The 13,964-nt window shown below is 44.2% G+C and overlaps 1 protein-coding gene across 1 annotated transcript in view; it reads left to right on the plus strand.

The window, feature by feature from the left end:
- Positions 1–13,964, plus strand: part of fhdc2 (FH2 domain containing 2) — an 89,126-nt gene that overhangs the window by 16,686 nt on the left and 58,476 nt on the right. The window contains exon 2 of the mRNA XM_085997961.1: positions 6,478–7,094. Coding sequence (XP_085854087.1) covers positions 6,672–7,094 — 423 coding nt within the window. The 5' untranslated portion in view covers positions 6,478–6,671. The remainder of the gene's footprint in view (positions 1–6,477; positions 7,095–13,964) is intronic.

Below are 13,964 nucleotides of genomic sequence, written 5' to 3' on the forward strand. Positions count from 1 at the left end.
CCCTTAAAATCGATGCTAAGTCGTTGCATCGGTTGGGTTGCATGTATGAGTATACCAGCTGAGGGGCGGAAGAACTGAGGTTTTAATTCCGCACAAAGCCGGCATTCTGAGCATATTTTCTTTACATCTCCAGTGGAAAAAGGGAGATTCCGTGATCGTACGAAATGTAGCATGCGCGTAACGCCAGGATGACACAAACCATTGTGGACATCCATGAGAGTGGAGGATGACATAGTGGAGCAGAATGCCCGTGTGAGGGTGTCCGGGGCCACATTCTCCTTGCCAGGCCGATAGAGAATGGTATAACCAAAAGAGGCCAGTTCCATCCTCCAAAGTTGTATTTTATTATTCTTAATTTTGGTTCGTTTTCGATTATCGAGCATGAAGGCGACTGATCGTTGGTCCGTGATCAATGTAAAGTGCTGGCGAGCTAGAAAATGGTTCCACTTCCGTACTGCCTCTATGATGGCTGTGGCTTCTTTCTCAACCGGAGGATAATGTAGCTCGGCACCTTGTAAGGTCCTGGACATAAATGCTACAGGACGACCTTCCTGATTCAGAGTAGCCGAGATCGCCACCTCCGAGGCATCACATTCAACCACGAAAGGGAGATTCTCATCGATGGAGTGAAGAGCCGCTTTCTCCAACTGTTTTTTGAGAAGGTTAAAGGCTGCAACAGCCGCTGTTCCCAGTGGAAATGATCTAGCATGCAGCAAGGGTTGGATTTTGTCCGAAAAATGAGGAATCCATTTAGCGTAGTATGCAAACAGACCGAGAGCCCGACGTAAAGAAGCCGGATTCTTAGGTGACGGGAGCTCTTGGAGCGGGCGAAGTCTTTCTGGGTCTGGCTTAATGATACCATTGCCTACGCAGTAGCCAAGGATGTTGATGGTCGGTTGCGACTCAACAGATTTGGATTCATTCAGGGTCAAATTACGGCGATGGAGGGCATCCCGAAATTTTTGGAGGTTGGAGTCGTGTTCCTGTTGATCGTGACCTGCAATGGTAATGTTATCAAGATAGGGAAAAGTGTCCCTTAGGTTTTCCTGCTTAACCAGGCCATCCATTGCCCGTTGAAACACAGCCACTCCATTAGTAACCCCGAATGGGAGGCGACGAAATTGGTACAGCCGTCCATTAGCCTCAAAGGCTGTGTACTGCTTATCTGAGACCTTCAAGGGTAACTGATGATAGGCACTTTTTAAATCGTAAGTTGAGAACACTTTGTATTCGGCCAGTTTATTAACCATATCATCAATGCGTGGCAATGGGTAGGCGTCCAAGTCGGTATATTGATTGATGGTTTGCGAATAATCGATGCATAGTCGCTGTTTGTGAGGTTTTAGAGGGTTCTTGACAATGACGACTTGAGCCCGCCAGGGCGACGAACATGGTTCAATGATATCCTCTGCTAGAAGTCGAGAGATTTCAGCCGCAATAAAAGATTGGTCTTCCTGATTAAAGCGCCGCGATTTCGTTATTATCGGTTGGCATTGAGGCGGAATACTGGCAAATAATGAGGGTTCGTCAAGTGAAGCTGCTGATAATGCACAAAAAGGTAATTTAGATGGTATATTAGAAATAGTAAGTCCGGGTTTGGATCCACCAAACTCAATGGTGAGTTTCTTATGCTGTTTTTGGAAGTCCAGTCCTAAGAGGAGATCACTACATAAGTCCTTGAGCACCGAAAGTCGGGTGGAGGGATACATACGACCATGAAGTGTCATATCAACAACACAAAAGCCGGAGATTCTGGTATTAAGTGATGACTGGGCCATCGCAATTGCCTGGTCCGATGGGAAGACATGTAGTTTCAATTTCGCAACAATCTGTTCCTTAATGAAACTATCAGTACTTCCTGAGTCAATTAAGGCATCTAAGGTATGCCCTTTAATTGAAATTTTTGTGGCTGCCTGAGACAGGTTCTGTGGGCAAGCAGCTGTAATTGGTGTCGTTGCACAGAGAGTGGCTAAAACTCTCGGTGTGCTTCTTCGGGAGAGAGCTCGAGAGGAAGCTTGATAGGTCCTAGCTGGAGCATCTTGATAGGCCCTAATTGGGGCAGTTCGGTAGGTCTTAGCTGGATTGGCCCTCGTAGAGGCCCTTGATAGGCAAACTTTAGCAAAGTGTCCTTTTTTCCCGCAATAACTGCAGATTGCATTGCGAGCAGGGCAGGTTTTCCTAGGGTGAAAAGCATCTCCACAAAAGAAGCATTCCTTCCTAGATTGCCAAGAGGCTGCTAAAGTGGGGTCGTCCTCCTCTTCATCAGAATTATCAGAATTAGATTCCCCCATGATAGGGTTCACCTGAGACCGCTTGAATTGTCTGGTTGCAGCTACAGCAGCAGATCGAGATCTGGGCAGCTGATAGAGGTCTGCATTTCTCTTTGCCAAATCCAGTGAACAAGCTAGGTCAAAAGCTTTTTGTAGCTCAAGTGTTTTACTTTCTAGTAGACGCTGGCGTATAAATGGAGAGGCAATCCCGCAGATGAAAGCATCACGAATCATTTCTTGGCGGTACAGCTCAGCTGAGGCTGCCTGAAAGTTACAATCTACGCTGAGCCTGCGAAGTTCTTGCAGGAATTCGTCAATTGATTCCCCTGGCCCTTGTCGGGCTGTGGCCAGTAGATGTCTAGCATAGACCTCATTTGGGGTCTTCGCATACAGTTTCTTAAGTGCCCGAATCACCTCTTCGTAATTATCCCAGTCATCAACATATTCGAACACTTTTGGGGTCACATAATTGACAAGTATCTTCAATTTAGCAGGAGCATCCACTTTACATTCATCCAGAAAATTCTCAAAAGTACGATACCAATGCTTCCATACCCTGCCAGCTGCTGGTGTATTCGGGTCCAAGTCCAGACGAATAGGTCTAAGGATTTTCTCCATGATGGGTGGTTCCCTGGATCCTTAACTTCCGAGTTTGTCTGAAGGTCTAGTATTTGTCAGTGTAAATACTAAGTTACTTAAATTGATGTAAGAAAAAGGAGACTTACCATCAAGTAACTTTAAAGTAAGCTTTAAGTAACTTATAAACACACTATATACAAGAGAGGTCTTTACCATGCCTCTGGTAGAAGCCTCTTACAATACTGAACAGACCAGTATTTATACCAGTCCAACAGGAAGTGAGGTATGTACACAGTTCATAGTTCACAGTTCATAGTTCACAGGAAGTGATGACATAACTTCCCGGAAGTTAGCATTTTTATCACAGAATCCACGTGGAATAAGTCGGAACTGGAGACAGTTGCTGAGGAAAGAGATGTGGCTGTGAAACCAAGTCTTGGCAGATACCTGATCAAACACGAGAAGGGAAACTGAAAGCAATGAAGATGAACAAGGTTGAAGAGACAAACGGAAATCCCGTCGGAGAGAAGAGCAGAACTTCTTCAAGGTGGGCATACCTGGAAGAGAGGTGGCAGTGAACCAAACACTAATACTATAGCAAAATACTGCGGATGCTGGAAATCTGAAATAACAACAGAAAACGCTGGAAAAACTCAGCAGGCCAGGCAGCATCCATGGAGAGACAAACAGAGTTAACATTTCAGGTCTGGGACTCTTCTTTTGCTACTCTCTTCCTTTTTATGTACTTATAGAAGCTCTTACAATCTGTTTTTATATTTCTTGCTAGTTTACTTTCATTTTCTATTTTCTCCCTTCTTATCAATTTTTTGGTCATCCTTTGCTGGTTTCTAAAGCTCTCCCAATCCTCAGGTGTACTATTCTTTGCAATACTATAAGCCTCTTCTTTTAATCTAATACTATACTTAACTTCTTTAGTTAGCCATGGATGGTTCACTATTCCCATGGAGTTTTTATTTCTCAATGGAATGTATATTTGTTGAGTATTTTGGAATATTTCTTTAAATGTTTGCCACTGCTTATCTACCATCATACCTTTTAATCTAATTTCCCAATCTACATTAGCTAACTCATCCCTCATACCTATATAATTGGCTTTATTTAAGTTTCAGACTCTTGTTTCTGACTGTAGTATGTCACTCTCAAACTCAGTGTGAAATTTTATCATATTATGATCACTCATCCCCTGATGATCCTTTACTATGAGATTACTAATTAATTCTGTCTTATTGCACAATACAGGATCTAAAATAATCTGTTCCCTGGTTGGTTCCACAACGCATTGTTCCAGGAAACTGTTTCGAATGCATTCCATGAACTCGTCCTCCAGACTACCTTTGCCAATTTGATTTGCCCAGTCTATATGAAGATTAAAGTCCCCCATGATTATTGTATTACCTTTGTTACAAGCTCCTGTTATTTGTTGATTAATAATCTGTCCAACGGTGTAGCTACTGTTTGGGGGTCTATAAACGAGTGTTTTCTACCCCTTGTTATTTCTTATCTCCACCCGTACTGATTCTACTTCCTGATCATCTGAGCCAAGATGCTTTTTCACTACTGTCCTTATGTTATCCTTTATTAACAGGGCTACATCCCCTCCCCCCCACCTCCTTTTTCATTCTGCCTGCCTTTTCTAAACATCAAGTACCCTGGAATATTTAGTTCCCAACCTTGGTCACCTTGCAACCACGTCTCTGTAATGGCTATTAGATCAAAGCCATTTATCTCTATTTGTGCTATTAATTAATCTATCCTGTTACACATGCTTCATGCATTCAGATAAAGAGCCTTTACTTTTAACATTTTACCATTATTCCCTGCTTTCACCTTATTTGCTGATGCACTTTTACTCTCTCTGTCCCTTCCTGTCACACTCTGCTTATCTTAACCCAAATCGCTACACTGCTCCATTGCCTTGACTTTTCTCTTTAGATTTCTAAATTTTTCCATCACCTGAACCCTCCCTCCCCCTTTTTTAGTTTATCTGCTTTGAAGCCTCTCTAAAGTCTTCTGCCTATAGTGTGGACCCCAATAGTAATCACTTTCCTCTAACTGAGATCTTATTAAGGTTCTATATAGGCTCATTACCTCTTGGCTATCAGGATCACTTGAATACTAACCACTCTGAATTGAAATATGGGGGTGATTTTACCAATGGGGACATGATGGAGGCGGGACTGCTGCTTGTCGGGTTTTAGTCCCGCCTCCATCAACGTCCAGCCAACCCACGCTATTTTCCCTTGATTGACCTCGTTAAGCCTGTCCTGCGGGCTTAGCAGGCCAATTAAGGGAAAGCCGGTGACAGAGAACGTCAGCATATGACGTTTCATCTGTCAAGATTTTTTGACAGATGAATTGTCATCGTTCGACAGCTCTGAGAAGCTGTCAAACACTGACAATCTGTCTTCTAAGTTGAGTCCTTTAGTCAAGACTCAATTAGAAAGCTTTCCTGAGCAGAAAGCAGAAGGCTGCTGCATTTAAGAATGCAGCGGCCATTCTGCTTTCTCTGCCGGTGAGATGAGGCAACTCCGCAGCCTAAAGGGATGAAGCCTGGAGGAAGAAGCAAAGGTAAGTAATCTTACTAAAACACTTTAGACTCACCTCACACACTTACCTGTCCTCATTTCGGCCCCTCCAACCCCCACAGACCCACGGTTCACCTCGCTGACCCAGGCGAGGTTCGGCGTCGTCGGGAAGCCCACACTTTACGTCGCAAAATAGGGATTAGCCAAAAAACTGCCTGTTAACTACCTGTTAACAGGCAGTTAATTGGCACTAATCCCCTTCCCGCCTTGAGGAGACAGGACCCAGTGCGGGTCGGGTACCCACCTCCTGGGAAGATGGCACGGAGGCGGTTTGGGGGCAGGTTCGGTACCCGCTCCCAGATTCTGCCATTTTCCTGGCAGTCCCGCCTCCACACCCGCCTCCCCAGGGCTGGCAAAATCATCCCCACTGTTTCCCAAAGTCCAGCAGCAATTGAAATAAAATATATCCATTTATATTAATGAAAAAAATGGAACAATTACTAGTTTTTACATTGAAAATTATTCTAATAAGTCAAAAAGTAATTGTACATGCCACATTTACTTCTAGTTGACTCTGCTGGATGCAGAAGATTTGTAATTCCATTGAATGTTTCTTTTTGGTTATTGCATTTAGTTATCGAGTATGTTGCATCAGGCAGCACATATCCTGAGGGCTGGTAGACTGGCAGAAAAGCTTCTGTCATTACACTCTTGAGCACATTGCTATGCTTTGTGGTTAAGCAGCCCGACAGCAGCTCTCCAAAATCCTTTCTACCTCCGAGAAGGGATCACGTGGAGATGAGATGAGAAATTCAACGAAGTGGAAATGAACTTGCGTTCCATTGCTCTCTGATGATGTGGGTCAGTGGTCCAGCATTTCATGCCATCTCTTCGATAAACGACGAACTGATTTGTAATAGACCTTATAATGTCAGCAACAGTCCTGATGAGGCAGGTAGTGAAATTACTCTAAAACCTAGTTATTGGATGTGTCTGCCTTGTACATCAAACATTTGAACAATAAATGTAAATCTCAGGTAGCTGAACACTTTGCTAATAACCTGCTTTTTCTTTTAATGAAGGATGGAAACACTGAAGGGCTTGTAATCGCATTGAATGAAGGACTGCAGACGACAGCTGGGTAACAGAGACTATGAAGTTTCTGTACGCGTAGAATGATGATGGAAGTGTACATGTCAGGACACTAACTAATGTTCACCCTGGTGATGAAGACTGTCACCTGCATAGGTGCTTCTCAACAAGAGGACACAAAGAGATGATTATGGATATGACGGTAGCAGCCACATGTGCTGAATCTATTCAGCTTTCCCCACCTCCGCCTCTCTCCCCTCCACCACCATTTCCTCCAGACACCAATGGTAGTCCTCCCCCATTACCAAATGGAAACTTCCTGATGGCACCACCACCACCACCACCACCACCACTGCTTTTTGGGTCATCATCTTCTCCTAGTCTTGTTCAGAAATCCAAATTGAGAAAAATGAACTGGATCACAATTCCAAAAGACAGGATTTTGGGGAAAAATAACATCTGGACAATGGATAAGTATGATGACGACTTTCAGTTAGACACTTTAATAATGGAAGAGTTATTCGAACAGGTGGAGAATGTTTCACTCAACGAGCGGAAGCATCGGAGAAGCTTTAAAGGCAACTGTCTAAATCCCAGCAGTGAAAGAGTAAGTCAGGTTGAGTCAAAAGAGTTTATGTATCTGACACTGGGGGGAATCCACTGCTCATGACTGATCACATGCTTACTGTACCTGTGCAGCCCTGTCGTCACCTGGATCTCAATCTGGGACAAAAACCAGGCCTGCACAGAGAGGCACCACAAGTTGGCACAGTAGTAATAAGAAATATGCTACAAATTTATAAAACCACTTTCTGTTATGAAATCCATTGTTCTGAATTATGTCCATTCTTTGTTTTTTATATTTAAAGGCTGTTGGGGTGTCAGTTTGCAATACAAGTTTCTTCTCTGCCTCCTTACTGATATATTGCCTCCTTAAGCAGACCGCTTCTGAAACATCTATGAGAGAGTGGCATGGTTTGTAGACTCTGGTGGAAGGTTACCTCTGAGTGGAAGGCTTTGGTGTAGCCTTATCCTGCGTACCTCTTTCGCTACCTCTTCCTCCTGCTCCCGCTCCATTGTGAGGATGTATATGGGAATGCCCATAGTGAACCCCATGATAAGAATTCTATGACAGAAGGATGGGAAGCAATAGATTTCCCTGCTGGAAATTGCTGCAAAGCAGCTTGCAGAATCATTTTTTAGTTGCACAGCAGAGAAAAGATTTTTCTAATTGCTTCAATCAAAGCTAATGTTTCAGACAACATTTGTGGACATTCAAAGCTTGTGAACTCTGTCACTTCCTGGACTGACAAGTTATGAAGGTAACTTGCCCCTCTTTTCTACATGCATAACTTAAGTCAGGTGCAATTCTGGTGGTAACTGGTGGAATTTCTGGGAGTGGAGCTTTGGCCCTCGTTAGCCTGTCATTTGTAGACATACACCATTTGGGGGCAGGCGCATCTTCTTTCAGCAGCCAATTCTATCTGACTAATGCCCCAAATTGCAGGCCCCTATGCTGGGTCAAAGGATCAGGATAGTGAAATAGTTTGGGTGGAGATAAGGAATAAGAAGGGGAAAAAGTCACTAGTGGGCGTATTCTATAGGCCTCCTAACAGTGCCAACTCTGTTGGTCGGAGTATAAATCAGGAAATAGTTGGGGCTTGTAATAAGGGAACAGCTATAATCATGGGGGATTTTAACTTTCATATTGACTGGACTAATCAAATTGGGCATGGCAGCCTTGAGGAAGAGTTCATAGAGTGTATTAGGGACGGGTTCCTTGAGCAGTATGTAACTGAACCAACCAGGGGGCAGGCAATCTTAGATCTGGTCCTGTGTAATGAAACAGGATTAATAAAAAATGTCCTAGTAAAGGATCCCCTTGGAATGAGTGACCATAATATGGTTGAATTCCAAATTCAGTTTGAGGGTGAGAGAGTTGGATCTCAAACCAGCGTACTGAGCTTAAATAAAGGAGACTATGAAGGTATGAGAGTAGAATTGACTAAAGTGGACTGGGAAAACAGATTAAAGTGTAAGACGGTACAAGAGCAGTGGTCTACATTCAAGGAGATATTTCACATCTTTCAAGATAAATATATTCCACTGAGGAAAAAGGGGAGTAAAAGAAAAGACAGCCATCCGTGGCTTAGTAAAGTAATAAAGGATAGTATCCGACTGAAAACAAGGGCATATAAAGTAGCCAAATCTACTGGGAGGATAGAAGATTGGGAAGCATTTAAAAGCCAGCAAACAATAACTAAAAGATTAATTAAGAAAGGGAAGATAGATTATGAAAGTAAACTAGCAAAAAATATAAAAACAGATAGCAAGAGTTGCTACAGCTATATAAAAAGAAAAAGGGTGGCTAAAGTGAACGTTGGTCCCTTAGAGGGAAACTAGTGGTGGGGAACATGGAGATGGCAAAGACGCTGAACAAATATTTTGTATCAGTCTTTACAGTAGAGGACACTAAAAATATCCCAACACTGGACAAACAGGGGGCAATGGGGGGGGGGGAGGAACTAAAGACGATTAAAATCACTAAGGAGATGGTACTCAGTAAAATAATGGGACTTAAGGCGGATAAATCCCCCGGACCTGATGGCCTACATCCTAGGGTCTTGAGAGAAGTGGCGGTAGGGATTGTGGATGCATTGGTGATTATTTTCCAGAACTCCCTGGACTCAGGAAAGGTCCCGGCAGATTGGAAAACTGCTAATGTAACACCCTTATTTAAGAAGGGAAGTAGACAAAAAGCTGGAAACTATAGATCAGTTAGCCTAACATCTGTGGTTGGCAAAATGTTGGAGTCCATTATTAAGGAAACAGTAACAGAGCATTTGGATAAACATAATTTAATAGGACAGAGTCAGCATGGTTTTATGAAGGGGAAGTCATGTTTGACAAATTTGCTCGAATTCTTTGAGGATGTAACATACAGGGTGGATAAAGGGGAACCAGTGGATGTAGTGTATTTGGACTTCCAAAAGGCATTTGACAAGGTTCCACACAAAAGATTACTGATCAAGATAAGAAATCATGGGATTGGGGGTAATATACTGGCATGGGTGGAAGATTGGCTATCTAACAGAAAACAAAGAGTTGGGATAAGTGGTTCGTTCTCGGGCTGGCAATCAGTAACTAGTGGTGTTCCGCAGGGGTCAGTGCTGGGTCCCCAACTCTTTACAATCGATATTAACGATTTGGAGGAGGGGACCGAGTGTAACATATCAAAGTTTGCAGATGATACAAAGATGGGAGGGAAAGTAGTGAGTGAGGAGGACATAAAAAACCTGCAAAGTGACATAGACAGGCTAAGTAAGTGGGCAGAGATTTGGCAGATGGAATACAATACTGGAAAGTGTGAGGTTATGCACTTTGGCAGGAAAAATCGTAGAGCAAGTTATTATCTTAATGGCAAGAAACTGGAAAGTACTGAAGTACAAAGGGATCTGGGGGTCCTGGTGCATGAAACTCAAAAAGTTAGTATGCAGGTGCAGCAAGTGATCAAGAAGGCCAATGGAATGTTGGCTTTTATTGCTAGGGGGATAGAATATAAAAACAGGGAGGTATTGCTGCAGTTATACAAGGTATTGGTGAGACCGCACCTGGAATACTGCATACAGTTTGGTGTCCATACTTAAGAAAAGACATACTTGCTCTCGAGTCAGTACAAAGAAGGTTCACTCGGTTAATCCCGGGGATGAGGGGGTGGTCATATGAGGAGAGGTTGAGTAGATTGGGACTCTACTCATTGGAGTTCAGAAGAATGAGAGGCGATCTTATTGAAACATATAAGATTGTGAAGGGGCTTGATCGGGTGGATGCGGTGAGGATGTTCCCAATGATGGGTGAAACTAGAACTAGGGGGCATAATCTTAAAATAAGGGGCTGCTCTTTCAAAACTGAGATGAGGAGAAACTTCTTCACTCAGAGGGTGGTAGGTTTGTGGAATTTGCTGCCCCAGAAAGCTGTGGAAGCTACATCATTAAATAAATTTAAAACAGAAATAGATAGTTTCCTAGAAGTAAAGGGAATAAAGGGCTATGGGGAGCGGGCAGGAAATTGGACATGAGTCTAGGTTCGGAATGGTCATGGCCCTGTGGGTAGTGGAGCGGGCCCAGGGGCCGTGTAGACTGGTTCTGCTCCTACTTCTTGTGTTCTAATTCTGTGTTAGATTTCAGGAGATGGTTTTATTCCTGTTCCTGGCTGGGGTGGAGATCGCCTTTACAGAAGGTAAGTACTGTAGAAAATATAGGGACAGAGTGATGCTCCTGGAAGAGTTTCGATCACCTAGATGGGTCGGAGAGGAATTTCCCAGATTTTTTCTCCCAAATTGGCCATTGGGTTTTTTATCTGGTTTTTCGCCTCTCCCGGGAGATCACATGGGTTCGGGTGGGATGGAGAGTGATAGAAGATTTGAGGTTAGGATCAGATCGGCCATGATCTTATTGAATGGTGGAGCAGGCTCGAGGGGCCAATTAGCCTGCTCCTGCTCCTATTTCTTATGTTCTTATGTTCTTATATCATCCCTCCTCACTGCTATAATTGTTTCTTTGACCAATATTGCGACCCTCCTTTTTTATCACCCTTTCTATCTTGACTGAAGACCCTGTAACCAGGAATGTTGAGCTGCCATTCCTGCCCTTATTTCAGCCATGTTTCAGTAATACCTATGATATTATACTTCCACGTGTCTATCTGTGCCCTCAGCTCATCTGCCTTATTTACTAGGTTTCTGAAATTGTTGACCTCTATGTTGAGTCCAGAAGGCTGTAAAGTGCCTAATCGAAAGATGAGGTGCTGTTCCCCGAGCTTACGCTGAGACCTCACCATCCTCGGCCTCTTACACTGTTCCACGGAAGCTTAGCGTAAGCTTGAGGAACAGCACCTCATCTTTCGATTAGGCACTTTACAGCCTTCTGGACTCAACATAGAGTTCAACAATTTCAGATCATAACCTCGGCCCCTATTATATATATTTTTTTTATCCACTTTTTGTTTGTGCCTTCTGTTCTTCTCTCCCACATGGCAGCTGTCTTTCATTCTGCCAGCGCAATTTACACTTCATCTAGAGCCATCCTTTGTTTCTTAACCTGTCCCATTACCATCTCCTTTTGCCTTGAATATCTCTTAATGTCTCTTAACCTCTCCTGCCTTCTATCCTATCACAGACCTTCCCTTTTGTTCTTTCATTCCCTCCCCCATTTCCCAGCCCCTAAACTTGCTTAAAAATCTGTTCCATTTCCTGCTTTTTTCCAGTTCTGACGAAAGGTCATCCACCTGAAACGTTAACTCTGTTTCTCTCTTCACAGATGCTGCCTGACCTGCTGAGTACCTCCAGCATTTTCTGTTTTTATGCCTTATTTACTAGATTCCTTGCATTCAAGTATATACCATTAAACACTGTTGTCTGTTTTTCTAGCCTTTGTTTCCTCTGCCTTCCAAACTCACTTACTAATTTACTGCCTTCCATTTCCAGCTTTGTTTCTCTCCCTTCTGAATCTACACTCAGGTTCCCACCCTCCTGCCAAGCTAGTTTAAACCCTCCCCAACAGCACTAGCAAACCTCTCCGCGAGGATATTGGTCCCGACCCTGTTGAGGTGCAACCCGACCAGCTTGTACAGGTACCACCTCCCCCAGAACTGGTCCCAATGCCTCAGGAACCTAAAGCCCTCCCTCCTGCACCATCTCTCCAGCCACGCATTCATCTGTGCTATCCTCCTATTTCTGTACTCAGGAGCACGTGGCACCGGGAGTAATCCGGAGATTATTACCTTTGAGGTCCTGCTTATTAATCTCTTTCCTAGCTCCCTAAAATTTGCCTGCAGTACCTCATCCTTCTTTCTACCTATGTCATTGTGAACCGCACCCGCCCCCCCCCCCCCCACCCCCCGCTTTACAGCTGAACCACCCATGGTGCTGTGGACTTGGCTCTGGCTGTACTCCACAGAGGAACAATTTCCCTCACCAGTATTCAGTAATGGTTAGCGAGCGAGATGCACTCAGGGGACTCCTGCACTACCTGCCTGGTCCTCTTGTCTGTCTGATGGTCACCCATTCCCTCTCTGTCTGCAAAATCTTAAGCTGCGGGGTGATCACCTCTTGAAACATGCTATCCACGTAGCTCTCAACCTCGCGGATGCACTGCAGTGACGCCAGCCACTACTCAAGCTCCGAAACCCGGAGCTCATGCTCCTCCAGCTGATGACATTTCCTGCACATGTGGCTGTCCAGGACATGAGAAGCATCCTGGACATCCCACATGGCACAGGATGTGCATTCGACGGGTCTGAGGTGCCCTGCCATGCCTCTACTTAATAGACTACTAACTAAACTTCTTAGTTTAACCCACTGGCCTAACTTATAGAGGGTCAGCAGCAATGCAGGGAGGCCTAGACATAGGTAGTACCGGACTTGGTCTTGGGATTTGGATGACTGGGGGTGTTCTGGAGTTTGCTGTGGTGAAGATCCTGAAGTTTTGCAACACTTGATTCCAGTGATTTTACCTCACCGTGCTAACCAGAAGTTTTTAAAAATTTGTCCCTGGGATGTGGCCAGCATTTATTGCCCATCACTAATTGCCCTTGAGAAGGTGCTGGTGGTGAGCTGCCTTCTTGAGCTGCTGCAGTCCGTGATGTGAAGGTACTCCCATAGTGCTGTTAGGGAGGGAGTTCCAGGATTTTGACCCAGCGACAATGAAGGAACGGCGATATATTTCCAATTCAGAATGGTGTGTGACTTGGAGGGGTACTTGGAAGTGGTGGTGTTGCCATGCACCTGCTGCCCTTGTCCTTCTAGGTGGTAGAGATCGTGGGTTTGGGAAGTGCTGTCAAAGCCTTGGCGAGTTGCTGCAGTGCATCTTGTAGATGGTACGCACTGCTGCCATGGTGCGCCGGTGGTGGAGGGAGTGAATGTTTAAGGTGGTGGATGAGGTGCCAATCAAGCGAGCTGCTTTGTCCTGGATGGTGTTGAGCTTCTTGAGTGTTGTGGAGCTGCACTCCTCCAGCAAAGTGGGGAGTATTCCATCACTGGTGGAAAGGCTTTGGGGTCCATTCCAAGTACTAACTACTCTCTGTATGTAGAGCTTCCTTAAATCAATCCTAAATTTTCCTTTAGTCTGTGTCTCCTTGTTCTTATATTTTTATATATAAATTAAAAACAGCAGTGATACCAATGCTGATCCCTGCAGCAGTCCGCTCAGCATCTCTCCCCTCCACCACCCCCCACTCCCCATAACTTAACTCCTGTAACAAGTACTTGCTGTTTTCAACCCTTCAGCCAATTTCTTATCCATTCTCAAGATTTATCTTGAATCCCCACAGCTTTGAGCAGAGCTTTGATGAATGTTTTTTGGAAATCTAGGTAAAACACATTGTAGGGCTTACTACAATCCACTTGAAATGTTATGTTCTTAAAAACGTCAAGGAGCTGGGTCAGGGAGGATTTTTCACTTCTGAATGCATGTTCACT

The sequence above is a fragment of the Somniosus microcephalus genome, chromosome 1, assembly GCF_052327205.1.
Source record: "Somniosus microcephalus isolate GS21.2 chromosome 1, FLI_Smic_1.0, whole genome shotgun sequence".
Taxonomy (NCBI): domain Eukaryota; kingdom Metazoa; phylum Chordata; class Chondrichthyes; order Squaliformes; family Somniosidae; genus Somniosus; species Somniosus microcephalus.